Genomic DNA, 22,653 nt, shown 5'->3' with positions numbered 1-22,653 from the left:
ATTTATACATCGCCATTTATTTTGATTTGTCTCTTTTTCTTTTTCTCCTTTTTTTCTGTCTTTCTCACTCTCACTCTTTCAGTCTCTCTTTCTCTCTCTTTCTCTCCCTCGCTCTCTCTCGTTCTCTTTATCCCTCTATTTCTGTCTGTTTTTTCTCCATTCCATTTTATCTCTATTTCTCTTATCCTCTCTCACCCTTTGTCTTTCTCTGTCTTTCTCTGTACTCTTACTTTTTTGCTATTTTTTTTTGTTTTTTCCCTCTTTTACTCTTGCTGTCATTCTTTCTTTCTTTCTTCTTTCGTTTACTCTCACTTTCTTTCTGTTTTTTACCCTTTCTTTCTTCCTTTTTATTTCTCTACCTTTCTCCCTTTTTCTTTTACTGTCTTTCATTCTCTGCATTTGTTCTTTCTTTACTCTCCTTCTATCTTTCTTTTTCTCCCCTTCTATCTCTCTTTTTCTTTTTCTTTTTTCTTTTTCTCTGTGTCCCGTTATATTTATCCTTCTTCTCTGCCTCTCTTTGTCCCTCTCTGTCTTTCTGTCTCCCTCTCTCTCTCTCCCCTCTCATCTTCCCTCTCCCTCTCTCTCTTTCTTCTGATCTTTCTCTCTCCTTAGAAAGACACTTGTGCCTGGTCAATATGAAGAGCATCATCTCTGTGTTGTTTGCTAAGGGTAGACAAATTGAAAGTTTAATTCTGTAAATATTCACAGGTTTTTTGAAATAATACAGGCTGTTATGACATCATATATTTTAAAAATCATGAATTTGGTGCACAATGTTTCTTTTATTATTGGTAATATAGTATATCATTAGGATCCAAAAGAAATCTGAGGAATCGTTTGGTAGTAGAAATAACTGGCTTCTTTAAGTTAGCCGAGCCGAAGAAACAATTCTTAAAAAAAAAACTGGAATCCCATTTTTATTGTGTTTCTCACACAAGTATACATAATACTGTAGGTGGGTGGGGGGATGGGGGGGGCAGGTCCATGGGAGGGTTTTCCCAGTGGTTTGTCATGTGATGGTCACAAAGGTCCGTGGAGACTGTGAAGGCGAGCATGTCGCTCACGTTGGTAACTTTGTTACTCACCACCCTGTTTGCTTTTTTACAACCACTACCTCAACTGGAAGGTAAGGTTTATTTAATATATTTAATTATGTTTATTTGAATAGATTCATAAAATAGGGTGTACAGGTTCAACTGTTAAAACCTTTGAATTTAGTGACAGCTAATGTTGAGTTGCACACATTCAAATATAATTTTAATATTGCAAGTTTCACATTTTGTTTATGACTTTTCATATCATTTGTTGCAACGTACTGTGATGAATTGTCAGACTAATGAATGAAACTAATGAAATTACACGTAACTTTGTTCCATCAGAGGAGTGTCATTTCAAGCAGTGGATGTCGCATGTAAGTATGGCACTAAGAGGAAGAAAAGTTTAGTTTATTATTATGCTTAGCAGTGCATAAAAAAGAAAGTGTTAAAGTCAAGTCAAGTCATTTTTATTTGTATAGCCCTTAATCACAAAGAGTCTTAAAGGGCTCCACAGGTTATTACACGCACTATTTTTCAGACTATTATTACATCATCTCCTGATCTGGAACTAACATGAGGACAAGGAAAAACTCAAAAACCTCAACATGCGGAAAATGAAGAAACCTTGAGAAGGGACCACACATGTGGCATCCCCGTTTCAGGATTACCAGACAGCAAAGGATGTTGCAATCACAAATAATACAGAGATATTGTACACGTAAAGTATGGGTTATTCATATGCTATAGAGTAGAAGTGTGTTTTAAGCTTAGATTTAAACATTTCCACTGAGGTTGCAGTTCGGATCTCAGGGTGAAGCATTCCAATGCACCAGTGCCCGGATGGAGAATGCTCTCGAACCAGCGGAACACTTGGGATCACCAGAAGACTGGCGCTCTCAGAACGAAGGCTTCGGACCGGAACATAGGGGAAAATCAGATCTGAGAGATATGAGGGAGCAAGTCCATGTATGATTTTGTATAATATTAAGAGAACCTTGGAATCACATCTTAGGCTAGCAGGGAGCCAATGCAGGTTAGCCAAAATCGGCGTGATGTGATCAGACTTTTTTGTCCTAGTTAAAAGCCTCGCTGCAGCATTTTGTACCAGTTGAAGACTCTTGATTCTGGACTTCGGGAGACCGGAGAGTAGTGCATTACAGTCAGGGTTGGGTAGGGTTACTTTAACTTGATTACTTTCAATTACTTTTGGATTACTCCAATACCAAATATGCTAATAAAAGACGAAAGAAACTAAATATGAATACAATTACTAAAATTTGTGCAGGCTTGGGGAGTAACGGAATATATGGAACTGCAAAAATGGTGTTGGCAAGCTGTTTGGATTTATTTTCATTTTGTTTCCGTCGCATTTTATGTTAGTTTTGCCGGAGATCAAAGCAAGGGGAGAAAGCTTACCACGTGTTGTGAGTCATAATTTTATTACTAAGAACAAATGAAGGAACAAACATGAACCAAGCCGGGATTAAAAAACAATGGACATAGCTGTCTAGCCGAACGCTAACGGGGTTAACCTGGACCAAACAAAACTGGGAGTCTTTGACAGGCCCCTGACACTAACAGTGAGCTATCCGAACAATATTATACCAATTGGAAGAAGTGCAGCAAAATAGTCAAAGTAAAAGCCACAATTGCCAACCTAAACCTGGAGTGTCATGCCCAATTTCGTTGTCACAATATGTTAACCCATTTTGTAACAATGACAATAAAGGTATATTCTATTCTATTCTATTCTATTCTAAACCGTGGCGAAGGGATAAAGGAATGCAAACTGTAACGTCAGCATGAAAGTCAGGCAAAATAGTCAGTAATTCCCCAGTCACACGGTAAGCAAAGTTACAATATCTCCTAGCAGAAACAAGCTGAATACGATCGCTGTTTTGACCACACCTGCCTATGTTCTGGCTTCCCTGCGTTTGGGTCCACCAGCACAAGGTGACAGAGTTGGGTCGTTGTCATTTCCATGCCTCTTCCCTCCGGTCATCTGTTTGCACGTCAAATTTAGTTTCTGGTTTGGACACTTTGGTAATTATTCAGAGACCTGGTTTGATTGTTATGTTGTTCATGTTTTTTGTCAATAAATACAACCCTTTATTGAGCACACCTGACTCCCCCGGGCTTCCCCGCATTTGTGGTCTATCTCCGCAAACGTGACAGTGAACGTTTTTTGAAAGAATCTGTACGTTATTATTGTCTTAAGGTTATTGTTTAATTATGATTTGAAAAAACAAAAATGATTAAAAACAACTTTCTAAACGGGCACTGTCATGGGAGTGCAGTGGAACTAGAGCTTGAGCACTGCCTAGTGCATGCTATGCTATTTGTATGTATTTAAACTTCAAGGCGCATCTAAAAAACCCAAATTTGCAATATTGAAATGGCACCTCATACTCCGGAAAATACGGAATATGATAGAGAAGCTAGTAAGAGCACATGTACAGACGCTCTCCTACTTACGACCATTCGACTTACGAAAAACAATGATTTTTTTTCAGGATGTCGAAAAACATCCGGACATTGCTGTAAGTTAGATTTTGTATTATGTGCACCTTTTACGGAGTACAGGAGATTACTGTAGTACTTACCAGTGTGTGGCGCTGTAAGAGGACACCCAGCATCCACCTGGAAGAAAAAAAAATCCGCTTCCTCTTCCTCGTTCGTGTTAAACATTCTTCACTCTATGTCCAGCGCACTAAGAACTTTGACATTTTTATTCTTTAAAATCTCGTGCATCCATTCAATATGGTTGGTGTAAAGTGTAAAGAAGAGTCAAGTCAAGTCTTGTATATTTGAATAGCCCTTCATAACAAGGACAGACCACAGACTATTATTGCACCATCCCCTGAGGCAAGCCATTTTATCTTGAAACGAAAGTGGAATAAAAAAACTTGATGTGGTTGAGAAAATGGTTGGATCGCTTTTTTTTGGGCCACTCTCTACCACAGAGGAGGACCTCTTGAAGGTCATTTTTCAAAAGTATGTTAAACTTAACTTTATTTATCTTTATAGAGCATATTATTTTATGAAATGTTTATTTTCTAGTACAAAACAATACAGGTTACATAAACAAGCCTTAAACATACTTATATAAACCTTAAACATACAAAATCTTGTCACGATTACTAACTCTGATCACGTGGAGCAATCATGTGGGTGCCTTCTGATTGGCTGGCACTTCGCTCTTAAGCACCCTACGCCCAGACCTCCTCGTCAGAGTGTACTGTTGTAATTCTGTGTGACTCTCCTGATTTCCCTTTCGTCAAAGTACTCTGCTTACCTGTTTCTGCCTGCCTCCAATCCGACCTGTTTTCCGTCCCACGCTTCGATCTCCTCTCCAGCCCCGGTAAACTCGACCTGCCTGACTTCCGCACTCCAATTGGCCACTTGATCCGAAGCTATCTCTCCGGCTCCGCTGCTGACGTCTGAAGGCCATCACGTCTCCCGCAAGGCCTGAACGCTTCCTTAAATAACGAACTGAAACTAATGCTCTGGGGTTTCCTGGTCTGTTCTGGTCTCCTGATAAATTTAGCACTGAAGCAACTTACGAACACATTCAACTTATGAACCATCTCGTTTGTTAGTAGGGCAGCATCTGTAAAACAAAAATGAGTTTTAAAAAAAGCAAAACATATGGAATGATGCCAAACCATGTGGTAACTTTGAAGTGGAATGACAAATGTCTGTCATAATGAGTTGAAATGATCGATAGAAAAAGCGCTAAAAGGTTATTTCAGGGACATGTCTTCAATTATTCATCCCTTTTTCAGAAAGCAAGACCCCATTTTATGAAGGTTTACTTTCCTTTTTGCAGCACAACAAAGTGTACAGCACAGAGGAATACGGCCATCGCCTCCGCATCTTCTCAGAGAACAAAAAGAAAGTCGATTGGCACAATTCCAAAAAACACTCTTTCACAAGTAATGCTTTTTAAAAGTAGACGGTTCGAAACAATTCCATGCAGCGTTTTGATGGTGATGATGTTTCTAGTGGGCCTGAACCAGTTCTCCGACATGACATTTGAAGAATTCAGGAAATACTTCCTTTTGCATAAACAGCAAGTAGGTTCACTTCAAGCTTAGAAGGAATTCAAGTCATAGACAATTCTGAAATGGTTGTGTTCTGCAGAATTGTTCGGCCACGAAGGGCAACCATGTCAGCAGGAGTGGCCCATATCCTAAATCACTCGATTGGAGGTTAAAAGGAAACTTTGTCACACCTGTAAAAAATCAGGTACGAAAGCAGAAAAGTGTATTTTTCCAACCTGTTAGTTAACTTCAAGTCAAAGTAACAATCGAAAAAAATAATCCCCATCATGAAGGATTTTGGTTGTGGTCTGATGAGACCAGTGTTAGGAATAATGTCGTTATAAATAACGCTTTCTTTTTTCAGTAACGAGGTCATCTAAATAATTTTTTTCTGCCGTTACCGTTACTGACGGTCAAAAGCGGTGCGTTACTTTGGCACACCTGATGCCATTTTCACCGGCGAGGTTTTCCCCTCTCCCCCAAATTGTTTACGTCACGTCTTTTCGGATCATGTCACCTTTCAAAATAGCGACGACCATTTAGTTAGATAGCAATTACAATTATAGTATTTACTAATGCGGCAAAAGAAAAGGAAAATGAGAGGTGAGTACACTTCCTCGTGTTTTTATCCGAACGAAACGTCTCTTTGAGCTAACTCCTGGAAGTGGAAGAAGGGAATCGTGCTCCCTAACAATAAACAGCTGGTTCGCTTTGAGAATACTTTTTTGTCCTTGTGATTGGTCAATATACATTTTGGGGGGATTTTGTGTTGTTGACTTTAAATTTGTTGGGCATAAAAAGGTTAAAATTGTTTTGTATTAGATCATTTTTAGTAATTTTTTAAATATATCAATTTTATTTCCTGTGTTTTTCAGTGTTTATATATTTGTATAAAAATGTAAAAGTTCATTATTTCTTTTCTCTTTCGCTCTTTTTCCTTTTGTTATTGTATTTTTCTTTTGTTTCTTTTTTTCCCCATTTTTTTCTTGTTTTCCTTTATTTCACCACCTTTTCAAGTAATTCCGTACTTAATACTACATAATAAATGGTTAATCTAGGGATTACAAAACCAATCGGAAAAAAGCTATTCTTTGTAGTGGGCCGGGCCTAAGAATCCAGTTCTCTAAAAATAGTCAGAAATCCCATCAAATCCCATCAATAAGTAAACTCTGGTCAAATACCTCACCGCAGTGTTTCATATTTGCTCAGAAAATGTCAAACTCTTTGACATACAACCACTTCTTTTTCAGGTAACGGAAAAAGTTAATGTGTTAGTAAATTTCACTATAAAGCAATTCAGTTACTTTTTGGAAAAAGTAATGAGTTCCTATAACTAATTATTTTTTTTAAGGTGACATGCCCAACACTGGATGAGACTAATGGAGAATTTTGGTTTGTTGACCTTATACTGTAGAAATGTGCTGGGTTTAACCCAAAAATAAAACAATAATCCTTTACGCCTTTAAATTTTTAAAAATATTTTGAAATTCTTTATCCCCGTTCGCAAATTGCTATGAGCTGGTTTTTATGCTGTTTTGTCCATCAATAAGTTAACTGCACCCATGCAGCTGCAATCCATTATCCAGAATCGCATGTTGCTGCGAGCAGGGACCGGCAGCGTGCACTTTTGTTGAGCCCGGTGGGTCTTTTTTTGCCGTGACTCTGCAAATTTTACTTATGTCATGGGGGTCTTCTGTTCCCCGTTAACCGTTACACAAGTGATTACTAGAACAACACTGAAATAGTAGCCTAGATGGTAAGGCGCCCGCTTTGAGACTGGGAGGTCGGTGGTTCGCGCCCCGGCCGAGTCATTCCTAAGACTTAAAAAGTGGTCGGCGGCGCCCTCTGTTGGCTGCGGCTGCATCGGCTCGCTACAACGGGTCAGGTGCAATCAACATTTCGTTCTGTGTACATTGTTACACAGAATGACAATACAAGGAAATTATTATTATTATTATTATTATATTTTGCATGAGCTTATCATACAAATGTAATTTTCCCTTATTTTAGGGTCACTGCGGAAGCTGTTGGACATTCTCTGCAACAGGTTGTTTGGAGTCAGTGTACGCCATTGCCACCGGAAAACTGTTATCTCTGGTAAATATTGAAAATGAGAACATTTAAAAATATATATATTTTTTTATATTACTTATCAGTTTGGACAATGTTTGGAACTTACTCGGTGGTCATTTTTCCATCCATGCTTTTACTTTTAAAGCCCCAATGTGTAATATTTGACCACTAGATGGCACTGTGTTGTCTGATACGAGCGAGGGCAGGTGATACATGGCACAGAGTGGCAGCAGGACAACAGACAAATATGGCGCCAACTAATGGGGATTCCACGGTGTAAAAGAAATACTAATTTCTCGATCAATGATCATTTTTATTAAAACCTAACATTGGGATGATTGTTCATGTATTTTTGCCTAGTATTCACATCAATGTTTTTTTGTTTTTTGTTTTTGATTAAAGTTTTTTGTTACCACTAGGAGGACCTAAATAATACACACTGTCACTTTAATTTAATTGTAAATAAAAGGATACCTATTTGAGCCTATTTTTCTACAGTCCTTAGCATTAAAATGTAGTACAGTAATAACATGATAACACTTATTTTTGGCATGAATGTCAAACTGGTAGCATGTTTTTCTCAAAGGCTGTGTTTGTTTCAGTCGGAGCAGCAGCTGATTGACTGTGCATCAAGCTACAACAATCAAGGATGCATGGGGTAGTTATTTTTCAGTTATTTCCCATTTTATTTTACTATATCGTCACGATCTGGTGCGCTAACTACCCCCAGAGGGCCCCAATCAGGTTTGGAACCAGACACAGTTGTGTCTTAGTCAGGTCATTGCCATTCCACACCACTCTTGTCGTAACTGCTGTTACCATGTCATGTTTGTTTTTACTTTATGGTTTGGAGAATTTTCTAGTTTTTGTTTACCTTACATCACGCCCCAAACATGACAAAATGACCTGACCACCAAGGGACCCAGCACGAAGCATCCACATCCTCTGTCCCTTTTGTAGTGGGTGGGCATCGAAGGACTGGCTGCCGCTCCGATTTTCTGCCCCGGCGGAAGGGGGTCTCCTTAGCTGTTTCTGTTTCTTGCCCCGGCAGCGATGAGAAGGCCCTCGGTCGCTTCTGGTCCCTGTCTTGGCGGCAGGAAAGTTGCTGTCCCGGCGGTACGGTGAAGTTCACCCGGAGGCTTCTGGTCCCTCTCCTGGAGGCAAGAAGGTTGCTGTCATGGCGGCACGGTGAATTTCACTCTGAGGTTTCTGGTCCGTGCTGAAGCAGGAAAAGACAAGGACCCTCAACTGCCCAAGTCCCAATGGCAAGAAGGTCACTGTCCCGGCGGCAAGAAGAGGAGTCCTTGGTTAATTCTGGCCCTGTTTCGGCTGGGACGGACAAGGACCTTCAGCCGTCCGCTGTTCCAGTGAAGGTCTCTTCGAGGGGATAATGCCACAATCTGGTGCACTACCTTCCCCTTGTAGCGAATATGGGTGGTAAATAAATTATTCTCACAAACAATTTTTTGACCAATTGAGTTAAAGAGCCGAGTTTATTTTTTTCAAAACTCGTCACGGCTTTTTGGAGCACCTCATACATTCTTAAATCATTATGTTTGGAAAACTTGTTTAGTTATCCGAAAGGGTGGCTACACACACTTTAGGTGAATTATTTTTCCCGTTTTGGTAGTTTAATATACTTTAATCAAGATACACACACTTTTGGATTTATGGACTTTTCTTTTGCTAATCATCGAATGAAGAAGCTTGAATAGAACACAAAACAATCATAAGAAAATATAACAAAACTAGAAGTTGAGAACTTAAACTGGCACCATTTGGATAGAAAACAACATTGGCTTGATTATTACGTCATTTATTTTGTTCCCCCTTTTACGTCACACTAATATCAATACCTTGCAACGAGATGTTCTGCGAAGTTCTGCGTCGATGAAGATGATGGCCCAATCTTTATGTCCTTGGCTTTAGAGCGATGAAGAATCCTGGTAGACTCGAGAGCCGGTTGGGACGAAGACCACAGGATGCAGAGTGCTGAAGGAGAGGATGACTGCTGGTGTCTCGAGGTTTCTCTGAGGATGCTGGCTTTATCTGACCGGTTTGGCCTCTAGCTTGAACAAGCCTGGCTGCTGACTTGGCTAGGCTTTCTGGCTGCCCATTGAGCTGAGACCAGCCTGGGCCTTGGTTCCGTTCCTCCTACTAGAACATCCCTCCTGCCTTGTGGCTGGCCAAAATATAACTGACCTTGCGAGGTGAGACATGTACCAGCTCTCGGTTCCGGTCTCCTGGGAGGGGCGGACCCCCTGTGGTGGAGTGGTCACGCCAACCTTTGATGCGCAAATGCAAACTAACGTCCCCTCCCCAACCTCACATTTCACCAGTATCAGTCAGATAACATATACAGGTATATGTGATTGACTTAAAATACAGTGTTCACTTCATATGTCTTGACATTGTTTGATCATTTTCTGACATTGCGAAACGAAATTCTGACCAAATGTTGAATACCCTACACCCCAGAGGGCCCTAATCAGGTTTGGAAAGAGGCACAGGTGTGTTGGATCTCCACGCACCTGTCCCTACTTGTCCCAGCCCTTCATATATGATGGTTTGGACTACATTCATTGTCGCGTCATTGACATTTCCCCACACTTTTTTCCTATCTGCACTTAACATGGGTCTATCACAAACAAAACATAACATAGTTATCAATTATCATGTTTATGTTCAGAACATTCCTCTTGTTTCAGTGGGCTTCCCAGTCAAGCGTTTGAGTACATTAAGTACAGCAAGGGTATAATGACAGAGGAAGACTATCCCTACAAAGGCTATGTATGATTCTCATCTTTTTAATGATGCAAAATCATCGTAAATCATTGACCTTTGCATTAATGTACCACAGGACGACACCTGCCACTTCCAACCTGCACTCGCTTCCGTTTTCGTTCACGAGGTTGTCAACATCACAAGTGTAAGTTTTCAAACAAGGCGTAAGTTGCATGGCAGGCTAAGTGACTCCACTTCCTCACTAGGCCATACCCCTTAAAGTGGAAGTCAAACTAAGTACTAACTAAATATGTATGTTGAGTGGAGGCCCCTTATAGAATAAATTCAACATTTTGAATACTTTTGGGAGGCACTTTCTCCATATCAGTCCTTTGTGGAGGCAGCCATTATTGTTGTTGCTTTGACAGCAAATGTCAAAATGGCCGCCAGCTAGGATGTTTAAAACCAGTGGATTCTGCTGCTTAAAACATATTTTATACTGTATATGTGAATATGGTTAAATATGTGGTGTTTTGACCAGGGGTTGGCAATGGAAATTATTGAAAGAGACTTATTTTCTTATAATTGTATTTTAAGTTGAATTACTGTTCGAACGTTTTTTTTGTGATTAGGAATATGTGTTTTATAGCTTTTTATCGGGATGCTTCTGGGAAGACAGGAGCAGACCAATATGTTTTTTCTTATTTCATAACTGAAAAATTTGGTTCATTATACAAGCAATTTGAGTTCTGAGCATTATCCGGGGAATGAAGACTCTTAAGAAGAGGTACCACTGTATACCGTATTTTCATGACCATAGGGCGCGCAGTGTTAAAAGGCGCCGTCTCCGCAGCTAGTTCTGTTTCTGTGTTTAACATGACACAGGGCACACCGCTGGATAGGGCGCGGGTTTCCTCTGCTCCAGCCGCTTTACACGACAGACAAGCATACAAGTGTGCGTATTTAAAAATAGTACGGGACCATAACTGAGTTTTGTTGTGGTTTATCTAAGTATAGAATACAAATAAAACACACAGATAAGACAAACATTTTAAAAGAGATGGCGCAAAACTCACATTTTTACCTTTTTTGCACAAGTGGGTTGCAGCATTCACACAATTGGTTGGAAATGTGAACAATCTCATAAAAACATCGGATTTCACCCTAAAACATAGTAAGTCAATGACTCAACCATGGCTCAAATCTGTGACCTCCCAGTCTCAGGGTGGGCAACCAACACTAAAACCACTGAGTTGGTTTACATCCATTAGGTGCCCCATATGGTTGTGAAAATACAGAAATTTGAACATTGCAAGGCAATAGACCATAATTCGCGTTTCTTTAATGCAGTTAATTTGAAAAGGAACAATGTATCTCTTGAATAGTTGTAATCACAAGCTTGGAACAGTTACATGTAATATGTCGAGTCAAGTCATATTCATTGATATTGTTTTTAATCACAATGACTTTGTGCAGTTTGACGAGCAGGCAATGGTGGACGCCGTAGCCCGGCTTAATCCTGTGACGTTTGGATTCGACGTGACCGATGACTTCATGCATTATAAAGACGGTGTTTACACTAGGTACGGAGCCTCACACTGTATGAATGTTATCAGTATCTCAGAGTTTTCGACATAACAGAATACAGTTTTAAAGTAATGACAAAACAGATGTTACTTGCCGCTAGAGCTGTTCTTGAAGTAAATTGTTCTAGTAATGTTCCCATGCATTATTTGTGCTGTGCTGCTTAATGTCACGACAGTAATACCTTGTTTTTGCAGGGGTTTGCGTTCCAAAAAACTCCCACAATAGTCAAAACCTGTAAAGTAGAAACATTTCTTTATTTATTAGCTGGAAGTAACATATCATATATACACAACTGTAACAAAATAACAACTATAATCCCACAAATAAAGACAGAATACAGAGTTGCAGTTGAATGAATGGTCTTTATTGTCATTATACAATTGTTCGACAAAATTGAAGGATTCTCCTTTCAGTGTAAGAAAGCAATGTGGTGACCGGCTAGCTAGTTGCACGCTAGCATAAAGGAACCACGGGTTGCGCCAGGTCTCTGTGATTAAAATACAAAAGTTATGAATGTAGTGGTTTCCCTTAAGCTCAAGTTCATCCGTTTCATGGGTAACAGTTCGGGCATGGGTGAGATACAGCGGGCATGAAAATGGGTCAGGGCTTAAAAAGGTGAAAAGGTTGTGGGGGAAATACTGTATTTATACCGTAATTGTGCATAACGTGGACCTTAAGTGGAAAAACATATTTTTGGGGGGTATTTGTTCGCCCTTTGTTAGAGTAAAATAATTCGCAAAAGTATTAAGTCAATCATTTTGCCAACATTGTACTTCCAATAAAAAGTGTAATTATATACAGTTCTGTATTGTGCAACCAAACAAATAAATCCACAAAATGTTGGCATTATTTAGCTAACCATCCTTTTTTTAAAACGTAAATCTCATATACAGTATAGTAGTTGTTGGAAAACATCTGATGTGTGTGGGCCGTGCACCCTTCCAATATGACAGTAGCCAATTCATTCAAATGTGAAAAAAATAATTCAGCAATTTTCGAAAACTCAGCAGAATGGAACCCGATTTGATGGCATGTTCGATAATGATTTGGTTGCCACCCTTGGAATTGATGTTGTGCTTTCTTCCGTTTATTCATATACAATATTTCAGGACGACTTTCTTTTTTCTCTTTTCTCTAACATTTGTCTCTGATACCGTGAATAGTTTGATAAAGGGATCAAATCGAATGCAGATTACTCACCAATAGATACAGTACTCCTTCTCGCTAATCTAATTTTAATTCTAACATACCTCCTCAAATTCCCGATTGACTCCTGGAAATCTCACTATAACCTCCACCCTATTTCAAAACATTTTCCCCTCAGATCTATACAATTAACATCTCATCTCATCAGCTGCACCGCTTATCCTCAGTAGGGTCGCGGGGGTGCTGGAGCCCATCCCAGCAATCATCGGGCAGTGGGCAGGGGTTGCCAGCCAATCGCAGGGCACACAGGGACAGACAACTCGCTCGCTCATTCACACCTCGGGACAATTTGGACCGGCCAATCCACCTGAAATGCATGTTTTTGGAATGTGGGAGGAAACCGGAGTGCCCGGAGGAAACCCACGCAAGCACGGGGAGAACATACAAACTCCGCACAGTAAGTCCGGTAGCTGGATTTGAACCCACACTGGAGGTTCCCAAGACCATAGAACTGTGCCGCACACGCGCTAACTACTGCGCCGCCGTGCTGCCCTTACAATTAACATATGTTACCATTTTTGAATACCTTTTAAAGGTGAGACATTTTCATGCGTGACACAGGTTCAGTAGGGATGGCTTAAGAGAGTTCTTACGCAGCCGAGTCATAGCAGTAGGCCAGACCTGCAGTTTCCTTATTGCTATCTCTCACTATGCCGCTTCAGTCACTTCCGGGACCCGATAAGAATCCACGAAGCACCCAGTGGTGATCAGCATACACAGGGCTATCACAGTCACACACCCAGACAGTTATGCCCAACCTGCACATGTGATAGCATTTGCTGTGTGCTATTTGCTGCAGAACACAATGCTAAATATGTTGATATCGATGACAATAAAGACATTCCTATTCAAATCTGCAAGATATCCAAACCGCAAAAAGTAAACCTTAACACAGCAAGGAATTACTCAATACCGGGGGTATCCAACCTTTTTCAAGCGGATAGCTATTTTTTGGGGTTACTTATTTGCACAAAGGGCACCCCGTTAGATAAGCATTTCTAAATAATAACGACTTATCTTATTACTATGTTGTCACTGGGTTAATTATTGGATGTAGGGTAAAATACAGTCTCTCAACCAATAAAAACATTGGGTGACTAGACCTTAGTTTAATACACAAACTATAAAACCCAAGCTTTTTTTTTAACCTAAAATCTATTTAAAACCCTAACCTGCAGACCAAACCCTCATCCCTAACCATAGACCTACACCTAACTAGATACAGCCCTAACCCGGTTTCAAACAATAACCCTAGCTCATAATCTTATACCGGAACCCTATATTCAGTTTAGAACCATAATATGGACCTCAAACCCTAGTTCCGTACCCTAAACTTAGACATAACTCTGGCTGTAACCCTAACCCCTACCCTATTTCAGATCCCTAAATTCAGTTTGATATCCTAATAAAGCCTAAACCTTAGTTTCTCATCCTAGCCCCAATCCTATTTTGGAACTATAAAACAGGTTTAAAACCCTTATTTGTAGCCCAAACCCTAGCACCTGACCATGGCCAAACACCTAAGCATTTACAAGCACTTCACCTAACATTTTTCAAACCCAACACGAGTGAGCGGGCACCTTAACTGTCTTCAGTGGGCATTCTGGTGCCCACGGGCACCAAGTTGGAGACCCCTGTCATATTGAAGTGTCTGTTGTCTTTGAAGCACTCTGTGTAGCAAGATGGCCGACTCCGTCAATCACGCAGTACTTGCTGTGGGCTACGGTGTTGACGACAACGCCACACCGTATTGGATCGTGAAGAATTCATGGGGCGTGTCCTGGGGAACTGGAGGGTATGTATTACACAAGATCTAATATCTATTCATGTTTGGGTTGTTATCTTGTAAATGACTATCATTTTTCCCCCCTCTCAGATATTTCCTTATCGAGCGAGGAACAAACATGTGCGGACTCGCAGCATGTGCTTCCTACCCTCTTCCTTTGGTCTGAGAATGAACATGCAGGACCTTGGTTTTTACAAACAGGCCACAAGAATACATTGTGTTATCATAGAAAGAAAACAATCACAAGATCTTGGACATGCATCGCAATGCATTAAGCAGTAACACTATGACTAACTCCATTCGTATGAAAGTTTTCATCTGGAAAGCACAAGGAATGTTGCTCTCGATTGACCATGTGATGTGGGTTTCTACATCGATGGCGCCTTCATGGGTGTTTTCTACTACTTTTTTTCAGTAATTTTTCAACCCACTATTTCACATATTTTTGTTTCCATACATTATGGAATGCTGTCTTTGTAGTACTGTGAAGTCAGTTTGTATTAAGATGTCCACAACCACTCTAAAACTATTACAAAGTAATCTAACGCTCAACTTTGAGTTATCACTAAATCAATCAAAATGTAGTCGCTACAGATAAAAAACAAAACAAGTGGATACAATTAAATAACAGTTTTATTAGACTTTAACTTTCGTCAAATACTTTTTGTACATCATTGTGTTGTTGTTTAGGAAAATAAATATTTTAACCCCTATAATCCTGCATCTGTATTTTATGACTTCACCAACCAAACACAACGTGACAAAATATGTACAGCAGAACAAATGTTAAAAGGGACACTTACTGTATATTATGTTAACCACGAGATCTACAGATTCAAGTGAATTCTCCATTGGGGTCCTGGTGCTGTGTAATCTTCTGCCCTCTGAGATTTGATCTGCAACCTTAGTGGAACTGTTTAAATCTAGGCTTAAAACACACTTCTATTCTATGGCTTATCAATGAAGTTGACCTCAGTAAGCTGTCAACCGGACATTATGTTAGTACCAATCCTTCATGTTAATAATGTATGCATGTTGTCTGTACAGCCCTTTGAGACTTCTTGAAATTAAGGTCTATACAAATAACGATGACTTGACTAGATGTCGCTGTATTGAGTAGTGCAACCAAAACGAGTGCTAAAAAGCATAAAGAAGAATTAAAACTAAGGAGACACAAAGTGACCAAACTGTACCATTTTCACCATCTTATTATTCAGATCAATATTGCTTTAGTGAATGAAGTTACGTTTTTTACCACTAGGAGGCGCTAAATGATACACAATATTCCTTTGTGTCATGAACCAGAACGGACTCTCGGATCCAATAGTGTTAGTTTCAGAAGAGTTTTCATTTGAAGGGTTGTTGGAGCTGGCTTGGGACGTCGGCGCTTGTTGGTCGTCAGCCTCTTCGGGCAGAATGGCAGCTCCGGGTAGAAGGAAGGTGCAGCTTAGCGGGTAAGTCGATGGCCGGGGCGGGAGAGTAGGTCGCAAAACGTGGAACAGAAACAGGTCAAAAACGGAAGGAGGCAAGAGGAGTCATGGGTACCTTGTAGTCTAGAGAAACACTCAGGGATACAAAGAGTACACTCGGACGACCATCTCTGGACACAGACCGCTTGAGTGGAGAATGTCAGCCAATCAGGAAGTGAGCTCCAGCGCGCCAAACTGATTGCCCCAGGTAACTTCACTTGGGCAATCACGACACTTTGAGGGTATGTAAATTTTAACATAAATTTACATTTTCATATAGAATTTTCCTAGATAAAGACCTGCACTACAGTCTATTCGCTAGTTATTTGTCCATACCGGGGGCCGGTAAACTTTTTGACCCAAAGAGCCATAATAGCAAAGTATTATGATTTTTTTTTAAGAGAGCCATACCATGTATTTTAAGACAAATTTCAGCAGAACTGCCAGACAAAAGCTAATTTATCAGCGCATTTTATTTTGCTGTGTGACATTGGATCAGGGGTCTCCAAAGTGGTGCCCTTGGAATGAGGGTGCCCCAAAGGACAGCTGCGTTGCCCACGGAACTGTTCCTAAAATAGTTCACTAGTATTAGGTCATTTTGGTTTTCTAGTTAATTTTTTTTTTTAGTGGTGGACTGAGTCTAACCCTACTTCTATTTTTTTAACCTGGTAATAACGTAGTAACTAACTAGTAATAACATGATAAGTTGTTATTTTAGAAATGCATATCACACTGGGTGCCCCTTGCTCTTATCAGTAAGAAAAAGTGTCCGTGAAGTTAAATAAAAAGTTGGAGACCCCTGCGTTAGGTGATTTGATAAATTTCTGAAATACGAATAACGCGAGAGCGTGTCCCATATCAACAAATATATCACTTTAAACGTGTCTACCTCCGCAATTACATAAGATTGTTGAGGCTCATTTTATTTATTTTCCTGAATAATGGTTTAGTACAGTTTTTCTGTGAATTTTTATCATAAAGTTGCAACAGTAAACCTAAATTGTTTGATGAGCTACCATATAAAGGATTCCTTGGCGACGTACAGCCAAAACGAGGTCTGTTGGTGTGACACCTTGACTGTAAACTGTATTGGAAGTATGCTCTTTATATACTAGACCGAGCCATTCTCAGCATTTTCCCTACATTAGCTATGCACGCACTAGACTTCACTCTGCGTTTGTCGAATTTAAAACGTTACGTAGTAGATAAAATTTGCATGATCATGATTTTAACTCCGAGCCATATATCCCTGAGAAAAGAGCCATATACGGCTCGCAGGCCTGGTCCATACATTTGTACAGGTCTAACCTTAGATTCGAACTGAATGAATCTTGAAATTGTTTTATTATTTCTCATTATCTCATCTCATTAGCTGCACCGCTTATCCTCAGTAGGGTCACGGGGGTGCTGGAGCCCATCCCAGCAATCATCGCTGGCAGTGGGCAGGAGACACCCTGAACCAGTTGCCAGGCAATCGCAGGGTACACAGGGACAGACAACTCGCTCGCTCATTCACACTTAGGGACAGGGTTGGGTAGGGTTACTTTAACTGGATTACTTTCAATTACTTTTGGATTACTCCAATACCAAATATGCCAATAAAAGACAAAAGAAATATGAATAAAATTATGACTCACAACACGTGGTAAGCTTTCTCCCCCGGCTTTGATCTATTTGATCTCCGGCAAAACTAACATAAAATGCGACAGAAACAAAATAAAAATAAATCCAAACAGCTTGCCAACATCATTTTTGCCGTTCCATGTATTCCAAGCCTGCACAAAATTTAATAATTTTATTCATATTTAGTTTCTTTTGTCTTTTATAAGCATATTTGGTATTGGAATAATCCAAAAGTAATCCAGTTAAAGTAACCCTACCCAACCCTGCCTAGAGACAATTTGGACCGGCTAATCCACCTGAAATGCATGTCTTTGGAATGTGGGAGGAAACCGGAGTGCCCAGAGGAAACCACGCAAGCACGGGGAGAACATACAAACTCTGCACAGGAAGTCTGGTAGCTGGATTTGAATCCACACAGGAGGTTTCCAAGACCTTAGAACTGTGCCGCACACGCGCTAACCACTGCGCCGCTGTGCTGCCCGTTTTATTATTTATGGTTTATTATTATTTGTCGCTAAGAATGTAAAGGTCAACTGAAATGTTTGAAAACGTGACACCTGTGGTTCGAAAAGTATATACGATCTTTTTATGTTATAAATGATTTGAAAGCAATACTGTTTGAATTTGGTTATGAACAAATGGTTATTTTATTGCACACTATATGAGTGAAATATTTGTATAACCGTATTTATAATTTGAGATCTCTGATTTTTAGTCATGATCTTACTGCCATACGCATCACAGTGTGATAGGCTGGGAGCACAGCAGCAGCCAGAAGAAGAGTATAGAAGGTCATCAACACAGCACAAAAACGTATTTTCTCCTTTCTGCTCAGAAATAAAGACATTGCGGTCTCGTGCTTTCACAGCAGAGCCAACAACATTATTAAGTCAAGTCATGTTTATTTGTATATGTATTTAACATGTCAAATAAATGTAACCACTCCTTTGTGTAAAGTAACTAAATTCATTTAATATTCAAGTCTCAAACATTACATTTGCATTACAAACATGTCAACTTATACAGTATATGCTCTAAATTAATTGGTTTTCACTTATTTCATATCGAGGACTCCTCTCACACTATCTCTTTGACCTGCTACCTCCTGGCAGACACTAGAGATGCCTTAAAACAACTAGCAGGCTCAGAAACAGGTTCTTCCCCTATGCTATCACCACCCTAAACAAGCACCCAAAACTAAACAAAAAATGTGTAGAAAAAAAATTACATTTATATTTGATTTCTTTATGCTTCATTTTTTACACTATTTCTGCTAATGCCATTTCACCTTTTACTAATGTACATTCAATTTAGTCCAGTCTACAACCATCTCCTTATAAATATTAATTATTTATTCTAATTTTCTTTCGTTCCATTTTATTTTAATCCTTAAAGTCTTAGTACATGTTTATCCACATCCACATCTTATTTGGTTTCAAAAAAATGACAACAAAGACTATTCTATTTTATAAAATATTTTTACCATATCAGCGACAGCGTTATATTATTTATTTATTTGTTCATTTGATCATTAATTAATTAATTTATTTATTATTGTATTTATTCATTTATTCAGTATCCTTAACCAAAAACGATAAGTACAGTTTCTTGGGTGGAAATAAATGTATTTATCACGTTTCCATACTAGTAAACTTATCTGTTGCCCTGTGTTTTCACATTTTTTGATCATTTCAAATTGTGTACATATAATAAGCAGCTCTGAATTTACTGCAGGTAAGGGGAAAAAAAATAAGAAAGATGATGAAAATCTTGTTTTTGCTGTTTATTTGGTAAATAAAATAAACTTGTTTACATACACAAATTATCTTTGTTTTTATTTTACAAAGATGGGTCTCAAACACGTGCCCTGGGGTCCATTTTTTTGTACCTTCCTACCTTATGTTGTAAATTTAATCCAAGAGTTTCATATTTATCTTCCCTTAAGAGAGTATATAATCACACAGTGGATGCACCTGGCCCAGGGGTCAGGAAACTTTTTGCCCTAGAGAGCAATAAAAGCTTTTTTTTTTCCCAGAGAGCCATATGGTATATTTTAAGATAAAATTTTAAAAAACGCCAAACCATCTTTCCAGACGAAAACTTATTTTTAGTGCATTTTTTTTACTGTGTGACGTTAGATGATCTGATAAAATTCATGAAATGAGAATAATGCTATAGCCTGTGTCCCAGATCAAGAAATATACTACTTTAAAATTGTCTCCCTCCTGCAATTACTTAAAATTGTTAAGGCTCATTTTGACCTTCATTTTTTTTTATAAATAATGCTTTAATAAACAAGGTGCAAGCAAAGATATTTAGAAAAATATCACAAATTACTGCAAACCAGGAAACTGACTTACAGTATTTACTTCAGTGCAGATTGCAATGTGTGCAAAGATTCACCCACCCCTACCACTCACCCAATCAAATTGCTCTGTGTGCTTGGCTGAGGTTTCTGGCTCTATCCTTTTTTGTGGGTTTTTAATCACAAGGTTTCTCAACAATGAACAAAGATTGTTTAAAATAAAGGATTCCTTAGCGACATACATCCAAAACGGGCTCTGTTGGTGTGACACGTTGACTGTAAACTGTAGATAAAACTGTGCCTTTTTTATACTGGACCCATGCACTGCACCCAACTCAACTCTGTTGTCAATAGGATGGAAGTGCCAAAACAACAATGCCTGACGAAAAGTTTGGAGTGCGGTAAATCTTTGTTAAAAAAAAAAAGGAATCGGGGAATAATGACAATTTGGTGTCAAAAAAGTTGCGTCCAGGGGACGCACGTTGATTTGACATAATGCGTCAGCACAATGCACAGCAAAAATGATGCGTCTAGGACGCAGGGACGCGGGCAAACGAGAACACTGTTCATGAGTGCAAATTTATGAGTAGACAAATCTCTTTTGTTGCCTTTCAATGTAAAGTAAAACTATACATTATGTCCATTAAGCTTTCCTACAACCAGAAAGCTACTAAAACTAACAATATCTGTAAACTTTTTGGTATTTTTATGTTACATATCTGTTTCCCCCTGGCATGTTGTTTTAGGGTTGTGTGGACAGCGGAGAACTGCTCCAGAGTTAGCTTAAGTGATGAGAGCAAATTTTATTTATGATGAGTAGCATTATGTTCGACGACACATTGGAGAAAAACTAAACCCAAAGTGTGAAAAAATGTAGTGAAAGGTGGAGGAGGAACTGCCATGGTCTGGCCCATGTTTTCTGCAGCAGGAGTTGGGCCTCTTGTACAGCTACATGACCGAGTAAATGCAAGTATGTATCAGAACCTTCTCCAACAGCACATGGTTCCTTACTTGCCCAATAAGCAAGTGTTTTTTATGAAGTACAATGCTCCATTTACCACAGCAAAACGGATAAAGAATTTCCTTGAAGGTAAAAACATTGCCTGCCCCGTGTCCTAACCTTACCCCTATAAAGAACCACTGGAAAATCCTTGGTGAGAAGGTTATGGTCAAGAAATCCACCACAATCACTGTGGAAGAGGCTGGAGGAGAATGGGCCAAAATCACACCAGTGCAGTTTGAGAGACTAGCATACCTGTCAACCTGTACGTTTTTGCCATACAAAGTACGTTTATTATGCATTTTGAGACGTGTACGACGTACAAGAAAATCTGTGCAGAAAAACGCCAATTATTCAATTATGGGTACTATTCGGTATACACCGACTATCACGAAACGGCAATTCAATCAAGTTAAATGAGTTTGCTGCGGTAGCCTCTATCTCGGTATCGTTTTTTTTTTTGTTGCAAACGAAGCGAGCGTTTGATGCTACTGTGCGCATGCTTCTGCCGCTGTAGTGCCTAATTTCGACTCCCCTTTAAAATCCCCCCCCTTGCGTGAACACGCATTCTGCTGCGCTTCCGACAATAGCTTTCTGTTTTAATAAGGTTATTATATAGAATATGATCACTATTGTCGGAAGCGCAGCAGAATGCGCATTCACGCGAGGGGGGGGGGGGATTTTGCAGGGGAGTCGAAATTAGGCACTTCACCGGAAGACTCCTCAACAGCTGCAGAAGTGATGTTTTGCCATTTCATCGCAGAGCACAACATACCTCCAACAGTTGCCGATCACTTCACAAGGCTTATGAAAAACATGTCTCCCAGTCACAAGGCTGCAAAGGTTTGTATTTTCTGTCCCTGTTAAATAGTCTGTTTGAAATTTAAAATAGATATAAGTATCAATGGTTGATATTTTGGTTTGGTTTACAAAATAGAAATGCCACCTAATTTTTTCCTCCCAAAAAATCTTTATTTATAAATTTAAATTTAAAGTGTTATTAATGGATATTTTAGTTATGCTGATGACAATTGATCCTGATTTTTTAATTTTTTTTAATTTTATTATTAAGTATATGTACAGAATGATATAACGAAACACATGTACAATATAACATGTTAAACTACATAAAAAACACGTTTGGAAAAAAAAATGGTGTAAGATTATTTTGTATTTTGTATCTAAGGGAAAATACGACAGTTTGTAAGGGCATGGAGTTGTGGAGGTTGACAGGCATGGACTAGTGCTATCCTGTGGACCCAGATCTGCTGAAGTCACTCACAGCAGAGGCCTGTTCATGTCTTACTAATTACTGACTGTTGTAACTTTCAGAATTTTATTTCCATTTCAAAGTCTTTGTTGTTCTCTAAGTCTCTGTAATTTTGATCCGTGCAGTATTGTCAACATAGTTTTTTGTTTGTTGAAAAACTTTATCCATTTTGTGAAAAAGTGTTGGGGTAGCATGGTAAAAACACAACATAATATTTACTTAAACTGTTGAGACATGAGAATTGTATTATTTCAAAATTATTCAATTTTCAATGCGTTGTTTTCTAAGTTTGATCTCCAGGGTATATAGAGATTTTTTTTGGGTTTGAACAATTTTATTGACACTTTTAACAGAAATTAAACACATTCACAATTTCATTATATCATATTCTAAAAATATGAGGTTTTGAACAATGCGTTTCTGCGTAGCGCTTTGCCACAGGACTGGCCTATTAGCGGAAGTGACGAGCACTCGCCGTCCCTTTTTACCCAACGTCACCATAAAACTGACCAATGGGCTGCCAACATACC

At 39.2% G+C, this 22,653-nt stretch overlaps 1 protein-coding gene across 1 annotated transcript; it reads left to right on the top strand.

Annotated features, from left to right (window-relative positions):
* Nucleotides 1-1,040: 1,040 nt before the first annotated feature.
* Nucleotides 1,041-15,172, top strand: ctsh (cathepsin H). The gene is made up of 12 exons (XM_088333295.1): nucleotides 1,041-1,126; nucleotides 1,380-1,411; nucleotides 4,867-4,972; nucleotides 5,043-5,113; nucleotides 5,181-5,285; nucleotides 7,091-7,177; nucleotides 7,756-7,811; nucleotides 9,862-9,943; nucleotides 10,014-10,082; nucleotides 11,354-11,460; nucleotides 14,337-14,465; nucleotides 14,547-15,172. The coding sequence occupies exons 1-12, from the start codon at nucleotides 1,054-1,056 to the stop codon at nucleotides 14,620-14,622; spliced, it is 993 nt and encodes a 330-aa protein (XP_088189421.1). The 5' UTR covers nucleotides 1,041-1,053; the 3' UTR covers nucleotides 14,623-15,172.
* Nucleotides 15,173-22,653: the final 7,481 nt, after the last annotated feature.

This window comes from Urocampus carinirostris, chromosome 4 (assembly GCF_059441175.1).
Source record: "Urocampus carinirostris isolate Australia breed hairy pipefish chromosome 4, RoL_Ucar_1.0, whole genome shotgun sequence".
Classification (NCBI taxonomy): domain Eukaryota; kingdom Metazoa; phylum Chordata; class Actinopteri; order Syngnathiformes; family Syngnathidae; genus Urocampus; species Urocampus carinirostris.
This window is presented reverse-complemented; position numbering and strand designations above follow the sequence as displayed.

Bases quoted from the DNA above. Each gene is read 5' to 3' on its own strand.
- ctsh (XM_088333295.1), top strand. From the start codon at position 1,054: ATGTCGCTCACGTTGGTAACTTTGTTACTCACCACCCTGTTTGCTTTT. The intron at 4,973-5,042 runs GTAATGCTTTTT...TGATGTTTCTAG, and splicing joins CAAAAAACACTCTTTCACAA to TGGGCCTGAACCAGTTCTCC. The intron at 10,083-11,353 runs GTAAGTTTTCAA...GACTTTGTGCAG, and splicing joins AGGTTGTCAACATCACAAGT to TTTGACGAGCAGGCAATGGT.